This window comes from Cryptomeria japonica, chromosome 5 (genome assembly GCF_030272615.1).
Source record: "Cryptomeria japonica chromosome 5, Sugi_1.0, whole genome shotgun sequence".
NCBI lineage: Eukaryota > Viridiplantae > Streptophyta > Pinopsida > Cupressales > Cupressaceae > Cryptomeria > Cryptomeria japonica.
In genome coordinates, this window is record NC_081409.1 from 707,493,153 (window position 1) to 707,519,016 (window position 25,864).

Consider the following 25,864-nt stretch of genomic DNA (forward strand, 5'->3'; position numbering starts at 1 on the left):
TAATGCATCAAATTAAATGATTGGAAAAAAAAAAAAAAACTTAAATTAAAATAAATTATATTAAAATAAATTGCATGTATAGTATTCTAATAAAAATACTTTAAATAACCTTAATCTGAGCTTGTATTAAGAGTTCTCAAATTAAAATCTCTTTATATATAAATAATTATCTAATCAACTAGTTGTTTGTATTAAACATTTTTATTCTCTTCTAATTATTCTCAGAAAAAAAAAATTTACCCTAAAAATATTCATATAAAGTGTTTTTTAAATTCCCTTGCCCATATATGCTGTTCTATTGTCCTCTAAACATAGGAAAGAGTGCGCTCTATAAACATTATTTCAATAATTAATTCAAGTGCGCGTGGAGAGGGCTCTGCAGGCCGCATGCCGTCAAAAATATAATTCCAAACACAGCGAGAATGTTGACGTGACAGCTTGACCCGAGGACAGCTTTTTCTGGTAGCGGCAAGTAAAATCCGATCCTCAATCTGCACTCAAAAGACTTGATATTGGAAAAAGGATAGAACTTTATACACGGTTTAGAAATGAGAGGAAAGAAATATAAGGCGCGGGAGGATGAAGAAGATCTAGAGAGCTCATGCGCTGTGTCGGGGGTATCTGTTGGAGATGAAGAGGGCGTACCAGTTTCTCCAGTACCTGATGACGACATGCTTTCATCTAGCAGAAGTCCTAGAGAACGTATTCAATATTCACAATCCTCTCAGCGATCTGCCCTCAAGGAACTTTATAAGCAGTTTGATGAGATGAAAGCCGAGTTGCATAAAACTTTGGTGGGGGAGGATGATGAATATGAAGATGAAGTGGGCGTACCATTTTCTCCAGAACATGATGGCGACATGTCTTCATCTACGAGAAATCCTAGAGAACGTATTCGATATTTACAATACTGTCAGAAATCTGCCCTCAAGGAACTTTATAAGCAGTTTGATGATATGAAAGCCGAGTTGGATGAAACGAAACAAGAGAAAATGCAATTGGCTGAGAGAAACCATAGAGTACAGGAGAGGTTCAAGAGGGCTAAAGAAGGGGAAGAATCTAGGAAAAAAGATCTCGAGGAATCACAGAACAAGCTGTAGCAGGTGCGCACAATATTTGCTGCAGCTAATGAAGAATGTGATAAAATATGTGATCAACAGGGAGCGGCTCCACAACTTTCTAATAGTAGAAAATATGTTCTTAAGGTTTTCGAGGTTAACAACTTGTTGAATTGCTCAATTTGCTTTGAACCATGGACTGATTCGGGAGATCATACTGCCTGGTATGTTGTAGACACAAATGGATTTCAAATTATACTAGTTTTTATTTCTTTTTCTGCTTTACCATGTCAAGTCATACGATTGTGCATTACCAATACAAAAATCCATTACTACTCTCTTTTATTTTTATTCAGAAGCATAGGGCCATTTTTTGGTTTGCCATATTGATCTATAAAATATCATTTGAGGTATATTCTGAACAGAGCTCCTCTAATCTGATCGATTGGTAGGAATTTATGCGCCTTGGTGTCTTACCCTGCTATGCTCTCGAATTTACTTGAAAGCTTCTTTCTTTTTGAGAGATTAACTAAAAGCCCCTTGATATGCAACGGAAACCATTTGCTTTATTACTCCCTGCCTATATAGGCCGATACTAATATAATTGTGAAAAAAAGGGTAATTTAGAATCTTTCTTTATTTTGGTGGAGCAGTTATTGGCTAAAATAAGCAGTGATTTTATTAACAAAAAATGTCAGGTCATTTTATTTCTAATTTTGTTTTCAAATTTTAAGTGCACAAATTAGCATTAATACTATTAATAGAAAGTTAAGGTGTTTTTGTTTAAAAATAAGCAGCAGCAAAGATAAATATTCATAGGGCCACCTGCCCCACAAATTATTCCTAAAAATATTGAACAGCCGCCCTCAAAAAATAACGATATATATAGCCAAAATAAACTAAGCAGCCGCCTTCAAAAAATAACAATATATATAACCAAAATAAACTAGACAACTGCCTTCAGAAAATAACGATATATATCCTCCTCATAAACCATGCCAGCAGAGAAATATAAGACTTATCCTACTGTCTGATTTCTCAAAATGATAATTTTACCATTTTTTCCTTTGTCTCATTTGCAGCTCATATTTTTGCCAGGCTTCACTGATTTTTCAATCAACAAACTCTGGTTAAAAATCTCCTGACGAATGAGCAATGAGCAGGGGAAAATTTTGAAACATTTCCTAATGTTATGTTTTAAACCGATTTTTTTTTAAGCCATTGACACAGACGGTAACGAATTTTGTATTAGCTCTTCAAAATATATATTCGTTTCAGGTGGCATATGTGAAACAGTTCGTATGCCTTGTCTATCCATGCACATTCTGCATACATGCCTGCATCCACACTAGTACAGATGGCTTCAGGCCCCCTCTTTAACTAGGCTTTCTGTCTGTCTCCCTTTCTTCGATTGATGCCTTCACCTAGCAGAAGTCTTAGAAAATTTCATTTCATTGTAGGGTGGGTGTAATCCACCTGGGTACCTTATATTCCCATCATTTTTCAAGAATCCTAAAATGCCCTCAGCAATAGCGAAGGCCACTAGAGGTTTCCAATGTCTCTTGATACAAAGATTGTTGTAAATGCTCAAAATCAGGGAAACAAGAGTAAACAAGGTCAGTAAGAGTCCATTTTGTGCATATCATATATAGTATACTCTAGGGGTGTGTCTTGCAATGGGAACTAAATGAGTCTTGCAATGGGAACTACATGACAGGGATGAAATTTCAATGACTGGTGAGTTTCAAGGTTAATTCGCTAGCTATTTAGAGTCCCCATAGCCCATCAGTTTTGGTTATTGATCAATGTCATATCTCTCACAGTATTATTTTCCTTGTCCGAAAAATATTGTACTTCTCTGGTAAAAGGTTCAAGTTCTGTCTCCTCTTATTCATTTTCAAACTAATCAGTTATAGCTTTTTCTCTAGACGTATCTTTTTGTTTTGCAGAGTACGTTATCCCTTTTGTGCAATATTATGTGCGTATATGGCTCCTAATCATGGCCACAATCGAACAGACTCGTATAATTTGTTGAGGCATCTTGTGTACTGATTTCTGATAGAACCTGCTAAAACATATTTGATATAACTGTATAGAAAATCGAATAAGTTGTTTAGGTTTTTCAAGTTTTCATGCCTCAGTGAGGCCTCAACCTACAGGTCTCTACTTTTGGTTTTCTTAAAATCATGTATGAACATGTTTCTCAAATAGTTGTCCCGACTCTTTTTAGTTCACACGCCTTGTCTATGGTTGCAGATTTTGCATTCATTTCTACAGTTAATGTGCATATAGAGAAAGCAATAGAGGTGTACGCTGTCCAAGCACGACCTTTGTTCCAAAAACCCATTGAATGCATAATTCAAATGAAGCTTACACAAAGTTAAGGCTTAGTATTACATATGTGAACTAATTTTTTTTCCTTTTGCAAGGATTGTCTTAAGAAATCCCTATTGCTATGTTTCTTGGCTAGACCTTTCAGCAACTTTGAACTATTCTGGTCATTCCTAGACATTGGTATTATTTCTTTCTCATTCTCTAGTTTCATGATGTTTTCCTGGTTTTTTTTCTAGCTATTGAAAGCATTCAAATGTTCTAAGAATGATAATAATGTATAGATCGTAAAAGAGCCTAATTTTGATAAGTGTTGGTGTCTACTTACAAATTACAAATCTTTCCTTTCTTCATAGAAATATAGGAGCTTTCTATTGCAGTTAGATACTTACCAGAACCATGATTACAATGCTTTTAAGATTACTGAGCAAGACTGCTAAGTTTTTCATTGCAACAAATCAGAGAAGTGCAGAAGTTAAATCATACAAAGATTTATTATCTGATAAGAGTCTTGATTTAGCATAAATAATAAACCTATTTATGCTAAATAGTAAGTGAGGCTACCAGCACTAACATGTCTTTAGTAAGGCAAAAAGAGAAAGAAACAATCCTCACCAGAAACGAATACCCGTACACAAAACTGTATATTGATTTTATTTGAAAAGAAACATTCCCTTATTACACTGCTATTACACCCTTCCTTTCAACAACTAATTGTCTAAGAGATTTAAAAATTTTGTTCTAGTTTTTCGGCAGCTTAAAATTATTTCGAGTAAGTATATCTTGTACTTGGATTGTACGTAAGATACTTGTATGTTATTGCTATTGTTTTTCTTTGAATGCAACATTCATGGGTAGTGTGTGATTATCATGTTTGCGATAATCAGGGTTGCGAGAACGGCGCAGTGAATAGGTATGTTGGGTTGCAATAGCTAAAGCCGCATGAGGAGTACACACCCATGCAGGGCGAGAGGTGCTCTCAATAAAACCTTTCCTCTTATCCACGGGGCTTGAAACTACCAGTTGCACAACAGCTGGCACCGAATTTGAAGCGGGCTTTGCAGAAGCTGTGGGCTGAGAGGAGGGCTACGCTGCAACCAAAGTCTCTGGCTTAGGGTGGGGTCTCATGGAAGGGGCTTAAGTTCTATTTTTAAGGAAAAGGCGGTCCCATGAAAAAATATTTTTTGGCTACAGGATTAATTAGAATATTTTCCTAAAAAATAGAGGAAGCAGCCCTCTTAAATGACACTTTTAAATAATAATTTTTATATATAAAATTTAAAAGCAAAATTTAAGGCAAATAAAAAAGAAAGGAAATTTTTTTGGTGAAGCCATGTGTATTTTTTTAATAAGCAGCTGCTGCTTATTTCTAGCCCCTCCTTTTTTTTTCAGCTTATTTTTTATTATTAAGCAGCCACTGCTCCACAAAACTAGGAAAAGATTCCAAATTATCCTTTCCCTCTAATTAAAAAATTCCATGGGAACACTTTCAGTGCTTATTTTTAAGCAGAAAATAGCAGCCGCATGGGGACATGGGGTAAGCTTGTGAAAATGGGGTGGGCTAGAAATTGCCCCACCAGCTTAGGAATGTGTTATGCCATTTGTCAATTATATAAATTTTAGAAAAAAAACTAAATTTGTTTACTACCAATTTACTTAAATTTAGGAGTTTAAACTTAAGTTAATTTGCACTACAAAGTTCATGACATCCTTAAATATAGAAGCTGAAATTTTTAAGCTGAAGTGCAAAACAAAATCTATGGGACCACCAGCTTTAAAATATTCCTAAAAAAGCTTAGCAACTCCAGCTCTATTTTTTAGGAAGCCCCCCTCCATGGGACCCCACCCTTAGGTTTATTCTTTCGACCGACAGTGGTCCAACCTTCCTCAGACTTGGGTTTTGAAGAACAAGACGAATCACTATCCTTCTAAGGTGGTTTGGTTCGAGGAGCAACAAGTGGGCAATCCTTAATCTTGTGATTAGAGGATTGGAACCAATAGCAAGTGTTGGGCAAATTTAAATGTAGCACATGCTAAGAAAAGCTACGCCCACCAACCTGAATATCAATAGTCTCCTTGAGATCTTGAGACAAATCTACCTCAATACAAACCCTCTTTTGAGGGAAAGCATGAAAAAAATAGTCAGGTTCCATGCAAACCACCTTGCTAAGAGATTGGGCAATCTTTTGTAGAAACGACCAACAAGGAAGAGGGAGACTAGGGAATTTGACCCAAGTAGGGACCTTGAGTTTTTTTTCGTCAGAGACTGTAAAGTCCCGAGACCAAGGTTGAAAGACCAACAAAGATGACCACACAAACTAGGGACCATGTTTGAGGGCACCCTCAACATGAGAAGGGTTTGAAAAGAGAAACCAAAAAAAAAACCTTTGGTAAGATTCTGGATGCCATCAAGCCAAACCCCATGAGGGGCCTGTTGGATCCCAAATCAACAGATTGGAAAAGTTCTAAGGTAATGCCAACTCCTATCTTCAAACTCTCCAATTGATTTGGCCAACTTATGGATTGAACCAATTAGGTTTTTAACTCCCTCACTTCAAGCTCTGCAGGACCTAGGCGGGTGTACCTGTTCACCAACCAATTTTCCAAATTGGTGTTTTTTATAGCAAATTGCACATTGTATCTTCTGCTCCTAGTGTTTATCTCAAAGTGGCATATGTCTTTGGGATAAATTATCTTACTATTCTGATTATTTTAACTTCTCCTACTCTCTACTTCTATCTCCTATGGTAACTTGAAATAAACTGAAATGTACTATTTATTTTTGAATAAATATCTTTAAAAGACTAGTGCCTTACTTCCTTTTGGGCAATAGAGTCATCCACTTTTGAAAGACAATTTTTAAATCCCACTCTAGACGGATCTGTCAACTACCCAACCTCCAATGCTATGTAAGTATATGATATTCTTCACAATTAGTTTAATTGAATTTAACTTTCCTTTTGAAAGACCAATTAAACAAGACACAATAGGTAAAGCAATTCTCAAATGTATCTTGATGATCCAACCATGCAACATCACATAATTTCTTCACACAGAGATTTAAAGCAACAATTATCAACCATAGATAATAATAACAAAGAACTGATTTGAAAGTGAAAGAACCCACAACACATTCGCAAATAAGAGTACTGATTTCTTTGTATTAATCTGAAATAAAGTCTTGTCTTTGAAACATAGAAACTGCTTGAAACTTCTAACTATATCTATCTATATCCAATTTATATATCAATTGTCTTTCAAATGATTACATTGAGCATTTTATAATATATCAAAGGGTCACACCCTTTGAAAGAAGTCCTTTTGAAGATAAACTAAAAAAATAATAACTAATCATCTAGTTAAACATAAATGCACATTAGTTAAATCTGCCAAATATTTTTCATTGTATCTAGTGTCACAACCATGGATTGTGTCTCGAGCCTCCACCTCCATCAGCACCATGCTCTTTATGTGATTTGCTACCTTATCAGCATCTTGGTCTTCAATAACTTTCAATGCATTCCTGAACACATGTTGGGATTCACAAATCCAATCCACCTTTCTCCATCTTTATTGAGTAGGCGTGAGATATTGTTTGACCTGTCATTGAGGAAGTTTTCTCCCTCTGCTTTCAATTCTTCCAGGTACCTTTTATGAGTCTTCATCAGCTTCTCACAATTATGTATTGCATCAGGATATGCTTCATCTCCACCCTGTAACTCCTAGAATCGCTCATGCAGTTGTTTATCCAGCCTTTCATACTCCTCAATAACAGTCTGATTTTTATTGTATATTTCCCAGTATTTGTCCATCCATGCCATCAGATTAGTAAACCTCTTCTAGATTAGTATTGACATGGTTTCACTTCTTGCTTTTCTTAATTGGGCATGTAGTTGATAATTTTATTCTCTTAATTTTCTAGCCTTGGTTTGAGGCTGTGAGCTCTCAACCTACAATAACAATTTATGTGGCTCCTTCTACTTTAACATTCTTTTAGATGATCAATTTCTTTATCAAATTTGACACTTTCAAGCTTACTAGACTGATTCTCTTTCAATAAAAATTGGATTTGGGCCTTATTTAGTTTGGCAATGTTCACCCCTAAATCGACTGTAACTATGTTGTCTGTCTCACCAACCTTCAAGGTCATGATGTGTCCAAAGGCCTTCTGTGTATCAATCACCATGGGCTTCTTGTTTGGGGGATACAATAACCAAAGTAGCATTGAATGTTTGTTTGGGTTGTATAATGACCCCATATATACTTGGGTCACACCCTCTAGAGACAGCTTATGATTAGCATCAACATCATGAAGGCAACTATCAAAAACTAACGCTGAGTTCAAATCCCACCCAAGAAAAATCAGAACACTTACATCTTCAAGTAGCTTTCTCCCTCTGTCAGGAGTCATTCGGTCCATTTCTTGTTCTATTTCATTCTCTAAAGTAGTTGGCAATTGTTTTTCATTCGAGGTATTTACCTCTCCAACACTTTCTCTAATTGCTTTTCCTTTTATTTTGTACAAAAAAGACATGAATTCAGGAGACTTTAAAAAATTATCATCAGATATAAAATCCTTACAGGCCAATTGCCTTGGATCTTCTTCCACTGGAACTCCCTCATCAGGATTCCTAACAAGTGACACTTTTTTTTCAATCAGCATCTTGGAGAACTGCTCAAATGAAACCTCATCCCCTTTTGATGACTCCTCATCATCTGAAAATGATATATCAATAGTTTGCTTCTCCCTTGCCTTTTGCTCAACCTCCTTGTTATGATCATCGATGGCTAATTCAACCTCCTTTTCATCCATGTTTCTTATAAAATCATCCCTCAAGTATGGGATATGTTCATAATCACCAAGTTTTTATTTCTTTCTCACTAAATGGATATACCCCTCTGGGTAAAAGTTCTTCCTTGGAGCACCCGACTTCATGTTATAATGGAACAATTTTCTCCATGTGAGCTCTTTCCCTTCTCTTCCATTGACAATGAATTCTCCAACACACAAGGTCCCAGGCAAAAAGCATTGTTTGTTATGTGAGGCTAGATGCATATGATTCAAATCTCCCATTTGCCTTATGATTTATAGATATGCTATTCTGTCAGAAACCATCTTAGGCAACAATAATGGAGACCCTTCAAAGCCATAAACTCTAATCATGGATACATCATAAAAGCAATACCAATCACCCCAATTGTGTTTAATAGTTTCAAGTCCTCCAAAGTCTGCTTGTCTTAGGAACCTTTTGACATTCTCCAAGAGTGCAAAGTTGCAAGGGTGATTATAAAACTTGTACAAATTTTTAACAAATATTCTTCAAAATAAATGTAACTGGACCTAACAAATCTGCAGTCCCATATTAAGGTCCATAATTGGACTGGCAAAAGTTGGTTATCACCATCATACCTTCTTATCCTCATTTCCTTAGGCTAGAGCCCAAATTCTTCACCATAAAATAACACTATATGCATTAGCAAAGAGTAATGTGCAAAGTGAATTTTGGACGAATTCCTATGGATAGCTGCAAGTCCCATCTCAAGTGGCCTTGTTACAAATGTAGCATAATCAAATTCGTTGGCTTTCAGGGACTAAATATCTGCTGCAATGATCATAGATTCTATTCTCATAAAATTCAGAGTATTCAGCTCTAAGACCTGACCAATAGAGTAGTATGTATACTTAAAATAATCTTTAAACAAATTCACATGAAATGCCAGACTTTCCCTTGTTTCCAATGGTGCATCAGGATTAAGCAAGTGAAAGGGCAATCTCCATCCAACATAAGTGGTGTCTAACCTTCGGTATTCTTCAAGCAAATTCCTGAGGACAATGGGATAATCATAAATTCCAGGCAGATCAAAAACTTCAGAGATTGCCTCTTTTGATATAAAGAAATAGGGATTTCCATCCAGGTCACATATTGCCCTCTTTTTGGAGTCATAGTTTTGTGCTAACAGTTTCAGAAGATCCATATTAACATAGACATTTGGAACAACTAGTTTTCCCAGGCTCAATTTCCATGGGTTGCAAACCTCTTAGGTTTGGGAGTGGAGGAGTGGAGCCTGACAATTGGTCTAATAGATCCTGGTTCAATTTTCTTTCTTCTACCCGGGTTTTTGGACTTTCTTCCTCAATTTTTTTCTTTTACCCTTGCCCATTTCCCCTCTTTGCCTTTTCACAGAACCACTAGAACTTTCCATTTTACAAGCAATTCAATGAATTACTTGAAGAAATCATAGGGAAATCACTTAGGATACTTGTTTTCTTCTACTGTATTTTTTCTTTCCACCTCAATGTCATCTCAATGTGTCTGCAATTTTGGTGCAAAAATCTCCTGGATGTGTCTCTTAGAGAATGTTGTTCGTGCAACACTAAATGTTCCAATCTGTAAATCAATGGGTAATATTTTCAAAATTTGAATTATCCTGATGATGTGTGACATCGGTTTACAACTTCTGTCAATGTTTCTAAGTTTGGTGCTTTTCTGACAATTTAGTCACTACGGATAAATATGGCGATATTAATAACTATCTTCTTTTTGTGTCATTTCAGCCTGAGTTATACCGATAAGTGACCACCAACTTGATTTTAATCTTCGGGTTACCTATGCCGAAAACATCTTGGATGATGCTTGTCGGTATTACTTTCATTATTGGCATACCTATAGACCGTCTTCACGACCCCATAAGTCATCCTGATAAAGGCCTTGTCTTTGAATTCGCCATGAGTTATCCCAATAGAGGTATTCCATTCAATAGTGTGCCATTAGAGTAATTATTCTGATTAGGTTCCCTCGATATTGATTTCTCGGTTTGTAATTCCACAATCGCGATAGTTCTCCTAATATTACTGCATCCATTAATCATCAGGATAGTTTTATTGATCGGAACACCATTTACGTGTTATTCTGACTTCACATGTTATTTTGATGAGTTTGCATGATACATTCGTTTATACTTTCTTTCATCGGGATAATTTATACCATCCGGATAGCCTTTTGAACCTACCCCGATCTTATATATAATTCCGACAAGACTTGCATCGGCATGGTTTATCCCAAAATGTGGGTTGGGATAGCTTTACTCTATTGGCATTACAAAGTATTGCTACTCCGCCCTTGATGGCTATTCCGATAGGTGTCTCAATATTCACGTTTGGTATAACTATACTGATAGCCTTGTTTAGTACTGATTTATTGGATCAGGTTAGCTATCCCGATATATAAATAAAATGTTGCTTAATGAAAATTATTTTACTGATCTTTTTTGGGTCTACTAGGGGTTATTCATATAGGATTTAGGACATAATGGATGTAGTATGTGAGATTTTATACTAGGCAGAAGAGAACTTATGTAGCTTCAACCTTTCACCATCTTAAATACAAAAGCTTGGTGATGACTGACATGCCAGGGGTACTAAGTATTGTTACTAGATTTTGGGGTTTCAACAGGGCCCAAGCTTTGGCCACCTAGTCACAAAGCATTTTTTCAAGTGGAACCCTCCGCACAAAATAACCAATCAAAGTAAACTTCTCAAGCCATTCGCATGCACTATCAAAATCTTGCAATGGTAAAATGACATCAAGGGTACGAGAAATAGTACCTATGAAAATCTTGCAATGGTAAAATGACATCAAGGGTACGAGAAATAGTACCTATGAAACACTTTCAGGATGAATTTGTGAGGTCATTTGTTCGGGGGAACAATGGTATCCAAACACCAAATCACCAGCACCAACATCAATTATTAGACTGGGACTAGTTGAAGCCATAATAAAAGGATAAAAGGTCCCGCAATATACTCCAAAACCATTTTTCAATGTTATATCAAGAATTTTCATTATAAATATTAAGATTAGAAAATGTTTTCTTATATAAATAAGCTGGATAGAATAGTTCACAAGTTTATTTTTTAATTAAGCATCTCTCCCCTCTTTAATATGGTACTTACAATTTTATTGTTACAACTTTTTATTATTTTAATGACCTATTTTTAAAAGAGGTTTTTTTAAACTGCACCTAATTTAATTGACATCTATAATAATCCTATTTGACCCTTTTAAAATTTTATACACATAATATTTATAAGATAACATTTAGAATTATTTTATTTGATATTCTAATTTTATAATTGTAAGAGAAAACAACAGCTCTCATGTTTTATTTTGAGTTGGAATATTTTCTTTTATTGTCTATGGCTTATAAAAAGAACTCTAATATTTCTAATTGTGGAATTTCAGTTCTCTTTCCTGTGGCCATTTCTTTGGCAAATTATGCATAACAAAATGGATATTAGGAAATGAAAGTGATGATTCTGCCAGGGTAAGTGAACTTATGTTCTTATTGTTAAACTTATGAACATCTTATTGTCTTGTTATATACCAGTTTCAATGTAGTTAAACTATTATATAAATTATTACAGTGTCCACAATGTTCAAAGGGAACTACTTTAAGCGATATAAGAGATCACTGTGTATCCCAGATTTATGAGGGCGGCGATGAAGCTTGAACGGGCAGATTAGTCAGTTCTATTGATATACTTTAACATAACATTTATGATACTGTCTTGCTAAGGGAGTTCACGCTTGATATCTGACTATATTTAGTTTAAGTTTTGAAAATCTTGTGAATGGGTTAGTGGAGACTTCAAAAGATAATTTTGAATTAATCATATAATTGTTCTAATTTAGATAGTGGACTTGACAGATTTCTTCTGTTGAACAATTCCAGTAAGCTATCAATAACTCTTGTTTTATAGTTTGTTGTCAATTAATATGTAATCCGTTGATTATGCCGAGAGGCGTCCTCAGCGGCAGAGGAGGATAAGGACCTGTATAGATTTTTATCAGCCTGGTTTAAATTGCAGGCCATTTACCTGTTCATATGCCTGTTCAAACAAATGAAATCAATGGCTCACAGCATTAATATCTGTAAGTTGTTTCACACTTTTCTATTCAGCGGTTAAATTTTGCCTTACTTTGTCAGAACCGATACATTCATGCGTGTTGGCGAGGAAGATAATAGTTTTTCTATTAAAGCTTCTTGCATCGAACAACAACATCCCATTTTCAGTGCAATGTTTTATTTTGTTTTTATTAATTAGAATGTCTGATTAGGACCATATATCTGATAGAGGGCAACTGGAAGGTGGGGCGCTTCTTCACATCTCAGCCTCGAATTATTATTCCTATTCGAGCAACGATAGCAGGGACATTAACGCAGGGGTGGTGGGACGACTTGAGGATCATTCTTTGTTTGCTTGGAATGGTAGTGGGACGACTTGAGGACCATTCTCTGTGGGTTGTTGATCAACCCCACCACCACATTTCCGGGAATCAAATCTATCATTTTTTCCCTCCTTGAACCGTTTATTTGAGCATTATTTTTTTTATTTAAACGTAGGAAAAAATTATGAGCCATAACCCTTGAGTCTATTCTCCGTATGTTTTACAGCGGCAATGTGTTGTGGCCATGAATAAGGAGATGGGAATGTCTGATTGTGGCAAGCCTATGGTCTGGTTAGGTTCCTTGACTTGCAGCCATTTTCATTGCTAAAATTCAATCCCCAGATTAACAGTACATGTAAAAGAGGTCTCCCTTCCGATTCACTCATGGCATGGTACAATCCTAATGTAAGTACGGGCGGTTTCTTGGCTTAAGGCACAATATAAGGCCAATGCCATGTTCCTTTCTGAAATATACACTTCATATTTAGTTTTAGGGAAGTAGTCCTGAAGTAAGTTTACTTGTCTTCAGGCACAATGTAAGGCCAACGCTTTGTTCCTTTCTGAAATATACATTCCATATTTACTTTTAGGGAAGTAGTCCTGAAGTAAGTTTTCTCTGTGCAATATCATATGTTTTATCTCTGAACCTTTAATTCTGTTTCTACCAGCCACTGTATTCTTCACATCTTTTCTTTTAATTTGTAAATATTTGAAAGGTTAATTCAGATAGGTCATGGTGTTATAATGAAACAATCTTTCTTTTAATTCGATATCTTATTAGATGTTTCTTGTGAGCGTTTTATCTTTTTGTTTCAGTCAGTTTTGATCTTTTCTTACATTATTTTATTGGATTAAGAATAAGAAAAACAAATTAAAAAGTTGGATCAGCAGTCAAAAACTAAACAGCAGCATAGAGAAACTATCTATATTGTCCAAAGAGAGTTTACAACTATAGAAACAACTCTCACAATGATTAGCCCATGCAACAGTTAATGGGCTTACGTACCATAGAACTACATGTATACATTGTTAGTTTGTTAGTTTGTTAGCTTGGACAGCTGTTTGTCCATTTGCTAAATAATTAGTAAATAATTGTTTGCTAACAAATGTAGTTAAGAGTTCAAACAATTCTTATTAATTATTTGACTCTTTTTAGAAACTTCTAGCAACCAATTTGGTTAGGGTTGTTTAGTTGTTTTTAATCTCAGCCGTTGATTGAGAATTAATCTCGGCCGTTGGTTTTCCAACGAGAGTAGTATATAAGGGGGTCAGGGGGCATTTGGAAAACAATGAATGAATGAATGAATTGTGTGAAGAACTTGCAGTGTTAGCAAGGGCGCAATGATAGAGTTGGTATAGTAGCGGGGTGGAATCTCACCAGGAGAAATTGGGAGGTCGTCGAAGCTTTGCCAGTAATAGGCAAACAATATTTGTATATCTTGATTTGCTGTAGTTAATATATATTCCTCATCTGTAGTACTGGTTTTCCCTTCAGGGTTTTTCCAAGGACAATTATCTAGAAATATTGTGTTCATTGTGTTGCGCATTCATATGAGTTTGTGAAATTACAGTTGTGTTATTTTCTAGTATTTGTTTTTCAAATAATCTATCAAAGATAGGAGGATAATAATCAGTAGTTGTAATAGATTTTTCACATGGTTTCAGAGCTAAGTTAAGGGTAGAAGAGATTTACCCTAGGCAAAGGAAACTAAAGGTTTATAAAACCTAGTTTAACCTCTTTAGAATTTTTATTTTCTTTAACCTTTGAAATGGCCTCAGTTGGTTTAAGAGATTAGGATAGATTGGATGGAGCCTCTAATTTTGGTGTCTGGAAAGCTAGAATTTCTTTATTGCTAGAAGAGAATGGTATCAAGGAATATGTTACCACTGTTGTGACTGTACCTACAGATGCAACACAACTTGCAGCATACAAGAAGGATGATTCCAAGGCGAGGAGGCTAATCCTTGATGGTGTCAAGGACCATATAGTTCCACATATTGTAGAGTTACATACTGCAAAGAAGATGTGGGATGCCATTCTGAATCTGTACCAGAATGCTACCACTAATCGGAAGCTGATTCTCAGAGAAAAGCTGAGGAATACCCGAATGAATAAGGGAGAGTTAGCGGCTGTTGGAGATAAACCAAGTGATGATGAGCTGGTACGAATAGCCCTAAATGGGTTTTCTAAGCAGTGGGATGTCTTTGTTCAAGTTGTGAATGGACGAGACACCTTACCAAGTTGGGATCAACTTTGGAGTGACTTCACTCAGGAGGAGCTTAGACTAAGCCTTATCAATGGAGCCAACAATAAGAGTCATAAAAGTGAGGCAGAACAGGAGAACGTTGCCCTAGCGGGTAAAGGAAAAGCAAAGAAGGGGTCCAACAAATGATCAAATCCACAAGGTGAGAAGAAGAAGAAAGACTTGTTGAAGATCAAGTGCTACGGCTGTCACGAGTTTGGCCACTAGTCAGCGATTGCCCAGAAAGGAAGAAGAATGACAAGAAAGGCAAGAAGCAAGTTGCAGCTTCAGCAAGTGCAGATGAGATCTCGAATAGAATGGAAGATGAGTTTGCACTCATAGCGTGTATGGTTAGCTCAACCTCACAGAGTGTTTGGTACATAGATAGTGGGGCGTCATTTCATATGACAGGAGTTAGAGAATACTTCTCCAATTATAAGGAGGAGAGCACCAAAATCCAGATCTCTATGGGAAACATGTCCAAACTCAACTCAGTTGGGAAAGGGACTGTTTAGTTTTAGAGGGAGAATGGTAAGATGATTCCTCTTCATGATGTGTTGCATGTTCCAAGCTTAGGGATGAATTTGATTTCTATATCTGTCCTTTAGGACAAAGGGTACAATGTACTCTTTAGAGGGGCACATGTATTGATTAAGCATAAGGATTGGAAATCACCCATAGCTATTGGAGTTAGGAGTGGTCGACTTTATAGGTTGCAGTTTGATACTCCTAAGGCACTCATGAGCAGCAGTAATCCTAGAGATCTTGGAGAGCTATGGTATAGGAGGACGGGCCATATACATCATGGAGCACTTAAATTGCTTCATGAGACTATGACAGGTGTTACAGAGATGAGCATAGAACATGATGATGTATGTAAGGGATGTGTGTTGGGGAAGTTTGTGAAAGCAACTTTTCCAAGGAGTGACACTAGATCCACGGGTGTTCTTGATCTAGTGCATTCAGATGTATGTGGACCAATGTTGACAAAATCTCTCAGAGGGTATGAGTACTTTAGTACTTTTATTGATGATTTCTTCAGGAAGATCTGGATATACTTCTTGAAGACCAAGGATGAGGTTTTCAGTCGCTTCCAAGAGTTCAAGGCTCTTGTGGAGAACTCAATAGGAAGGAAGATAAAGGTTCTTCGGTCAAACAATGGAGGGGAGTACAAAGGGAATGAATTCCAAGAGTTTTGTACCAGGGAAGGAATCAAGAGAGAGTGGACTGTTCCTTACAACCCGCAATAGAATGGGGTTGCTAAGAGGAAGAATCGGTCCATATCGGAGGCAGCAAGGGCTATGCTACATGATCAGGACCTGCCCCATTACTTATGGGTAGAAGCATGTAGTACGACAGTATACATACATAACAGGGTTCCACATAAGGTGCTAGGGAAGATGACACCAGAGGAAGCATTCACTGGGAAGAAGCCAAATGTTAGTCACTTCGGGATCTTTGGGAGTTTAGCATATTGTCACATTCCAAAGGATATACGTACCAAGTTAGATCAGACTGCAGAAAGAGGGTACCTTGTGGGGTACAGTGAAACCTCAAAGGCATATCGAATATTCATTCCAGGGACCAGGCGGATTATTGTTCGACGTGATGTCAAGTTCATGGAGGACAAGGTATTTAGAAGGTCTAGAGATTTGCTAGCAGATGATTAGAGTGAGTAGCCAACACAAGCTCCAAGGATCACTCAACCGAATCAAGGTCAACAAAGCTCTAGTACAGTTACTAGTACAAGCATAGGCTTAGGAGGTGAGAGTTCTCAGAGTATGGAGCAACAGGTGCAAGAAGAGATACATCAAGAAGACATGGAGGTTGATATTTCATCTTCTACAGTTGGCAGCAACAACCGTAAGGTTCAACAGACACAAAGAAATGCTCAGGAGTTAGTGGGTACTCCTAGGAGGAGTAGTAGACAACGGAAACAACCAGGCAAGTTTGATGACTATGTTGTATTAGTTAGTCAGTTGGCAAATAGTGAACCTTCTAGCTATCAAGAGGCTGCACAACATCAAGTGTGGCAAGATGCTATGGTTGAGGAGTATACTTCAATTATGCAGAATGATGTTTGGGAGGTAGTGCCTAGACCAACGGATAGAGCTGTGGTTGGATCACATTGGATCTATAAGATCAAGCACGGTGCAGATGGTAGCATCGAGAAATACAAGGCAAGGTTTGTGGCGAAAGGGTTCTCTCAGAAGGAGGGAATAGACTATGAGGAGACATTTGCTCCAGTTGCCAGGTATACTTCTATACGAGCTGTAATCTCAATTTCAACACAAATGGGATGGCAGATCCATCAAATGGATGTCAAGATAGAGTTCCTCAATGGTGAGTTGAAAGAAGAGGTATACATAGAACAACCAGAAGGCTTTGTAGCACACAACAAAGAGACCCATGTGTGTAGATTAAAGAGAGATTTGTACGGACTCAAGCAGGCTCCCAGAGCATGGTATGAACGCATTGATAGTTACTTGTAGGAAATGGGATTTGTGAAGAGTGAGGCAGATGCTAATCTCTACTACTTGGTGGTTGGGGGTGAGATTCTCATTCTTGTTCTATATGTGGATGACTTGTTTCTAACAGGTTCACTAGGGCTCATAGAAGAGTGCAAGAGGGACCTTGCAGCAAAGTTCAAGATGAAGGATTTGGGACTTATGCACTACTTTCTAGGCATGGAGGTATGGCAGATAGATGGAGAGATTTTCCTTGGACAAGGGAAATATTGCATTGAAATCTTGAAAAGGTTCAGGATGGAAGATTGCAAAGCCATGTCTACACCTATGATCACGAATTGGAGGAAGGTAGATGCATCTAGGGAGAAGGATGTAGATCCCACCTTATATAGGTAGTTGATTTGTTCTCTCATGTATTTGGTCAACACCAGGCCAGTGACCAGGCCAGATATAGATTTTGCGGTTAACTCTCTTAGTTAGTTCATGGTTGAGCCAAAGGGAGTGCATTGGACAATGACAAAGCATGTGTTGCGTTATTTGCAAGGTACAATTGAGTATGGGATTAGATATGCTCAAGGTGAAGGAATTAGGTTGATGGGCTATACTGACGTAGATTGGGCAGGCAGTACAACAGACAAGAGGAGCACTTCAGGGTGTTGTTTTAGTCTAGGATCAGGAGTTGTCTCTTGGTTTAGCAGGAAGCAGAAGTTTGTGGCTCTAAGTTCTGCAGAGTCAGAATACATAGCAGCTAGCATGGCGACATGTGAAGCTATATGGATTAGGAAGTTGCTAGTAGCCTTGTTTGGTCAGAAGGTGGAGACTACAGTGATACACTGTGACAATCAGAGTTGCATTAAGTTGATTGAGAATCCGGTGTTTCATGATAGGTCGAAACATATAGACATCAGGTATCACTTCATCAAAGATTGTGTACAATGTGGAGTTGTTCAGCTACAGTTTATACCTACAGATCAGTAGGTAGCAGACATTCTGACAAAGGCATTGGGGAAGGCAAAATTCATCTTCTTCAGAGAGAAGTTGGGTGTCATGCAGAACAGTTTCCTCGCTAAGAGGGAGTGTTAGTTTGTTAGTTTGTTAGCTTGGATAGATGTTTGTCCATTTGCTAAATAATTAGTAAATAATTGTTTGCTAACAAATGTAGTTAGAGTTCAAAAAATTCTTATTAATTATTTGACTCTTTTTAGAAACTTCTAGCAACCAATTTGGTTAGGGTTGTTTAGTTGTTTTTAATCTCAGCTGTTGATTGAGAATTAATCTCGGCCGTTGGTTTTCCAACGAGAGTAGTATATAAGGGGGTCAGGGGGCATTTGGAAAACAATGAATCAACGAATGAATGAATGAATTGTGTGAAGAACTTGCAGTGTTAGCAAGTAGTCTTGCAGTGTTAGCAAGGGTGCAATGATAGCATTGGGATAGTAGCGAGCTAGAATCTCAATTGGAGAAATTGGGAGGTCGTCGAAGCTCTGCCAGTAACAAGCAAGTAGTATTTGTATCTCTTTATTTGTTGTAGTTAATATATATTCCTCATCTGCAGTACTGGTTTTCCCTTCAGGGTTTTTCCAGGGACAATTGTCTAGAAATATTGTGTTCATTGTGTTGCGCATTCATATGAGTTTGTGAAATTACAGTTGTGTTATTTTCCAGTATTTGTTTCTCAAATAATCTATCAAAGATAGGAGGATAATAATCAGTAATTGTAATAGATTTTTCACATACATAAACTAAAAAACAATGGATATACACTTCTAGAATATGAAAAACAAAAACTGAGCTCTATCTCAATGTTTGTCTTTCATTGTGCCTTCTTCCAACCATAAGTTGTCCTGACTCTTTCCTTCTGCAGCCTTCACCAATCACAAAAGCAATGAAGTATACCCTCTCGGCAACTGGTAAGACAAGTGACCTATTTTAAACAAATATGAAAACACATTTGTCATCATATTGTTTTTTGCAATTCACTGGGCAAGATCTTGGCTTGAAGATGAGACTTCAAGCTTATCACTTGTTGAGAAAGAGGATCATTAGTAGAGTTGGATAACATGTTGTCAGCTTTTGAGGTTCCAAGAAGGAAGATTTCCATGACCAAGGAAAATGAAATAGGGCGGGAATGGTTGCAAAAAGGGCTTTCCATAAAGATTTAGCATGAGGGCAAAATTATAAACAATGTTTGAATTATTTGAGCTTACCACAAAAAGGACAAGGAGGAGGGTGGATGCATTTGAGACGAGTTCATATTGGAAGTTTAGCATGCAACAACTTCTAGCCAATGAGTTGAGATAGTGAATCAGATTTGGTCTTCCAAATTTGCAATGTAAGTTTATGCCAATTGGATTGTCTGAAGTTACATTTCTAGATAAGATTGAGCCTACAAGAAAGGGCAAGCAAGGAACAAGTTGTCTATAGAGGATCTTAAGAGGAAAATTTATGATATTGCTACCATTAGGCCACCTCCAGTCCTTATGGAAGCTTGATTGATAGCTAGATGACATCGGGATAAGTTTTTATAATTAAGATTAAAGCATTCCTTAAGTTGGTTCCATGATTTCCACGTGAAGCTAGTTGGGTCCCATAAATCGATGAACACTTGGATGCCTTTCTTGAATAAGTGTTTATCCTTGAACATAGGATTTGTAGCTGAAGGCATGTTGTTAATTTGAATCAAGTGATTCCACCATATAGAAGAATTTTCCAAACTTATTCCATGGGTGAATGATCGATCAAATCAAGATGACTTTTGTGAAACAACTTGTCAAGCTTTCCATATGTAACTGAGAGGGCTCGAGTAATGGAGTATGAAGTATTGGGAAAGAAATTTTTTGTCATGCCAATGAATAGAACACAAATCTTTACCAGCAGTGGTTGTTTGTATACGATATATTATCAAAAATTTCCAAGGAGCATCACCTTTGAAGGTTGTGCTGATCCATTTTACTGAAATACAAATTCCTTGTGTAAAGGTATCAATAATACCCAAACCATCCTTTCCCTTGGGAAGAATACAATGTAACCATGAAGTGGCTGACATACCTATTTTATTTCCCCCTTTGGACCAAATAAATTTTGTATGAGCTGGGTAAGTTGGTTATAGAAAGCTTTGGAGGGTAGTCAACAAGAGGTGTAAACATGACTAGCCAAGAGAATTTTATTAGAAACTTGTATACACCCAGCCATAGATAGGAAATGATTTCACCCAGCTAGCAATTAAGGTTTGAATTGTCTAAAAACCACTTCCACAAATCTTTCAAGGAGACTCCCATTCTAAAGGGTATACCAAGATACTTGGAAATAGTATAATGTCTAATCTCTTTCCACTCTATTGTAATCCATGTTTGGCGAGGGTTGGGATTTGTTATCCAAAATTCAATTTAATGCATAGCTAATTTGGAGCCTAAGATGATGCAATAAAACTCAAGTATCAAGCAAGTTACTAATGCCTTAAGCAAAATTTTGAATGAAAATTGTACTGTCATCAGCGAAGTGGGAGTTAAGTGCCATCTATTTCTAGGAAGGGAAATGTCATGGATAAGAGAATTAGATTGAGCATGTTGATGTAAATAGTTCAGAGCATCAACAATGAGCACATAGAGGAAAGGAGCAAGGGCACAACCTTGACAAATGGATTTCTTGAGGGGGAATTGTGGGGAAAGGACTCCATTAATAGCTAGTTTTGCATTAGCATCCATGAATAGCATTCAAACACGGGAGCAAAAATCTGGTCCAAAACCCAACCAATGAAGCATCTTAAGGATTAATGGCCTACTAATATGATCATAGGCCTTGTCAAAATATAGTTTGAGAAACAACGCATCTTGGGTTGTTTGTTGAGCACATTCAATAGTTTCCCAAGCAAGAATCAAATTATCTAAAGTAAATTTGCCCCCTAGAGAACCAGTTTGGCCTAGAGATTTCTTGTGTAATGGGTTTGATTCTTTTGGCCAAAGCTTTAGCTATTATCTTGTATGCAGTGTTGAGCAAGGTGATGGGATTCTATCCATTCACCGAGTCCTCATTTTTCCTTTTGGGAATAAGTTTAATAAGACCCTGATTAATAAAAGGTCCTAGACTCCCTATTTCAATTCCTTCCAAATAAACATTATATAAATCCTTTCTAATATATGGCCAAAGAGAATGATAGAATTCAATAGGGAGTCTGTCCAAACCTAGGCTCTTCTCTAAGGTCAAACTATACATGGCCTCATCAATTTCTTCCACAGAAAGATAGTGGTCAAGGAATTTGCAATGATCATTCCAAATTTTGCAAGGAATACACTTAGTTAAACTATCTTCCAAAATGGGAGTTAGAGGATCATTGAATGAATGATCAATAAAGAGTTGTTTATAATGTTCAAAAAATATTTTCATAATTCCTTCTTGTTTGGTTTGTAGCTCACCATCGTCAAATTTGACCATTGAATTAAGTTCCTTTTTATGTTTATATTGCAAAAATTAAAAAAAAAAAACTTGTTTCCTTTTTGTGTTTATATTGCAAAAATTGAAAGAAAAACTTGGTGCTCATATCACCCTCTTTTAGACATTGCAACTAAGCCCTCAACTATCCATCTTTGTCTTTGTAAACATCCATTTTGCAAAGTAAATTTTTAATGTGAACAATTTATTGTTGCAAAGGGACGTTATGAGGATTGTTGTCCAAATGTTTCCTGTCTTGAACAAGCTGCCCTTTAAGGGATTTCTCAACTCTCTAACACTTAGTTTCAACTCTTCTACCAAAATCTCAAAGGAAAAGTGTGCAATGAGCAATTGTTCCTATTGGAATCAATGAATACTAAGAGGGGAGATAAATTAGTGTTTTGAAAATTATAACATTCTTGATCTGATATTTAATCCACTTCAAAAAACCTAAAAGATAGAAAGATGCAATCACATAAAGCAAACACCAAAAACACCACAACACCAAGATTTTTACTTGGAAACCTGGTTAAGGGAAAAACCACGGTGGGAATCAAATCCACAATATTATTATACCTTGTTAGAAGTATAAAAATATTACACAAGGGAATGCATGTGCATTCAGGCACATTGCCTAGAGCTCACTGCTCAAATTACAAATAAGGGCAACAACCCGGAAGGCTCACTGCTTTACAAATATTTGTAAGAGATTACAATGAAGGTTGAACTATGATTTAGCATCAACAAATGCTTGGATATAGTTCCTGTTAACCACAAAATACTACATCTTACTCAATTCTACAATACTGCTTTGTTATGATATTCTGCTTCAATCCAGAGCACAAATTCAACATGTGTGCACATGAAACTACACACAATTGACCATATTCATCTCCCACATCATCACAAATATAAAAAATGATCAATTACACCTTTCTTATATACCTATATCCCAAATTAAGTCACCACTACATGTCGGCTTCAAGAACACATCATAAATGATGAAACGTGTAAATAATTTGGCTCAACTCCATTTCTAATCCATATTCGGACCAAAAAAAAAGGTCTACATGCTTCCCATATAATAGCTCATCAACCTTGAACACATACACAATCATCAACATCATTCCACAAGATCCACAAATTGAGTTACCACACGTTACCACTAGTATGCACTGACTTTGCCAAAAACATGATTACCAAATCTTCTATTTTGCACAGAACTCATTAACGGAGGCTACAATCCTGGAATAAGATAAATTACATCTGTATATGGTGAAAATGGATAGCAATAAACAACAATATTGAAAGACTAAAATGGATTCAACCACCAAACCCTAGCCTAACAATGAACAAAGATCCACCATAACATATGAAGATAACCTAAGACAATGCAAAATAACTCAAAATCACAAAACATTATACCATCACATGTCCACTAGGGTTTTGATCTCCATTCTTCCTATCTCCATTGATCTTGTTTGATATGCTTGCTCTCAGATTTTTGTATGCACAAGAGCTCAACAAAGAACGGAATGTGGTTGCAAGTAAAATTGTAGTGTAGTCAATTGATCAAGTAGTTAGGGTTTGATAATGAAGAAAGCATCTCCTTAAATAGAAGACACAATAGAAAATGGAGGGTTAAGATTGAGAGGTGTAAAAAGAGAGGTCGGCTAGGATTAGAGGGTAGGTATAAGAAATACCAAAATAATGAAAGAGGTAGGTAGTGTATGAAATAAGAGATGAATGACATGTGTCATGTGTAGAAAAAGATAATGAATTAATTAAATAAATAAAGATTTATTTAATTAATAGAAGAAGTAGGACAATTAAATAAATAAAATATTTATTTAATTTAGGAAAGGGATAATTTAAATAAATAAATGTATTTATTTAAATGAGAAATAAGGCTAGAAGAGGATAAATGAATTAATTAAATAAATAAAAATTTATTTAATTAATAGAAGAATTAGGCTTAGATAATTAAATAAATAAAATATTTATTTAATTAGACATGACAAATTTAGGTGTCTACATTTTGCCCCTCTTTGAGACAATGCGGCTTGTCGCGTTGTTTCAAAGAAGATAAGATGACTGATACAGAGTTGCCCCAGAATAAGGAATTATATGCCCCCTTGAGAGATTGGATGAAAAAGTCTGGAAAGAGTGCAGACAATCTCTCGATAAGAAAGATGGGATAGAATGGACTGATTGGATAATGTGACAAAGTCACAGGATGAAGAATACTGACTCGGGAAATGAAGGGCAGGGCTAGGGTAGGCTATAAGATAAACCACGGGCAAAAGACATCCTCATTGTCATCCACACCCTTACGAGATCACAGTGCAGAGCGAGAAAAGAGCAGCAGCAGTCAGCAGCGATGGCATTCGTTCATAGATTCGACCGTGTCTGTCGATTCCAGCGACCAGCCGATGCAGGAGAGCCGGTAAGTACCCGAAAACCTCCTCGTACTTTCACGCATTTCGAGTTTTGTCATAAATGCATGTTTAGGAGCAATAAATGCGCTAGGAATAGGATAGCTTAAAAGTGCAAAAACGTGCAACCGCGTCTGTGTCAGCGCCAGGCGCGTCTGTGTCCAACAGGCGCGTCTGTGTCGGGTCCAAGCGCGTCTGTGTCGGGTCCAAGCGCGTCTGTGTTGAATGCGGACGCGTTTGTGAAATGTAGCAGCGTCTGTGAGTTTTAGTAGCGTTTATGTCATGTAGGGTAGTCTGTGTTCCTTGGTCGCGTTTGTGTCTGGCATAGGCACGTTTGTGTTCAGAAAACGCGTCTGTGTTGCAGAGGCGCGTGTATGCAGTCTATAAGCGCGTTTATGAGTTAAAAGCGTGTGTGTGTTGAAACAGTGCGTTTGTGTGTTTAAATGCATGGTTTTAGTCCTGTAGGTCAAGTCGGCAGTTCTGTGATGAACATACGCTATCGATTGGATAAGCTGCTGAGAGGATACACTCAAGCAGGTCCTCTAGGAAGATTAGGATAGATCAAGGCACTTTGTGATGAACAGGGAGCACCAGGATAGGTAGCACTTTGTGATGAACAGGGAGTGCGAATGTGAGTGACACTTTGTGATGAACAGGGAATGTCACACACGTAGTACTTTGTGATGAACAGGGAGCACTACTAGGATTAATAGAAACACTTTGTGATGAACAGTGAGTGTCACTAGGGTAGATAGCCATATGCATTTAGATAGCAAGTAGCATTTTGTGACAAACAATGAATGCCACGATAACTGACAAGATTGATTTGCTTGACTGCAGGAGTATTTGCCGATGTTGGAGTCACAGGAGAGATTCCCGTCGACACAGAGACTGCGACCAGAGTTGTCTATCCAGGACATGATTTCCGTTGAGGAGATGGGCCTCACACATATGCTCTATGTGCCCGAGTTTCGGGCAAACATGGGGTTGCTGACTGCGTTGGCCGAGAGATGGCACTCAGAGACATGCACGTTTCACCTGCCGATGGGTGAGATGACAGTGACACTGGAGGATGTATACAGGATATTACATGTTCCCATTGATGGAGAGTTGATCCCCTATGACCGTGACGGTGACAGGGAGGCCTTGAGACGGGTCTTTTAGGATCCTGAGTTGGAGATGCGAGCAGGTCATGTAGCCTGGGACACCATGACTGCCACAGGATTAGCATTGCCGGCAATTGTTGGGGGTGTCATCAGTGGATACTTGTGTCCAGACAGGGCCACACGAGGATTGGCAGTGGGCTGGGGAGGGGCCTTGGAGACGCTGATGGCAGAGCACACTAGGTATGCATGGGGGCCATGTGTCCTAGCACATTTGTATTATGAGCTGCATCAGTTTGTATATCATGGATCAGTGGGTTTGGGCTGCGGTGTGACTCTCTTGCAGGTGTGGGCCTATGAGCACCTTCCTATCACACGGCCTATTCATTTCAGAGGCAGAGGACAGGGACAGAGTTTTGTGCACCTATATGCCATGATTACATCCCAGCCTCGGATTGGGAGATTGGAGCACTGGAGGAGAGTCATTGATGACATTGACATGGTCATCTGGAGGCCGTACCTGGGGTGCGAGGAGTGGGAGGATGACGCATTGGAGCTGCCCTACACC

General features: G+C 37.5%; 1 protein-coding gene across 2 annotated transcripts in view; it reads left to right on the forward strand.

The window, feature by feature from the left end:
• The first annotated feature begins 317 nt into the window (after positions 1-317).
• LOC131075055 (uncharacterized) overlaps positions 318-25,864 on the forward strand; it is a 46,305-nt gene continuing 20,758 nt past the window's right edge. The window contains exons 1-2 of one of the 2 annotated variants that reach the window (XM_058011847.2): positions 318-1,282; positions 11,633-11,732. In XM_058011847.2, the coding sequence (XP_057867830.2) occupies positions 549-1,100 (552 nt within the window). In that variant the 5' untranslated portion in view covers positions 318-548 and the 3' untranslated portion in view covers positions 1,101-1,282; positions 11,633-11,732. Of the gene's footprint in view, positions 1,283-11,632; positions 11,733-25,864 lie in introns of those variants that run through there. The other variant, XM_058011846.2, reaches the window with a different exon arrangement.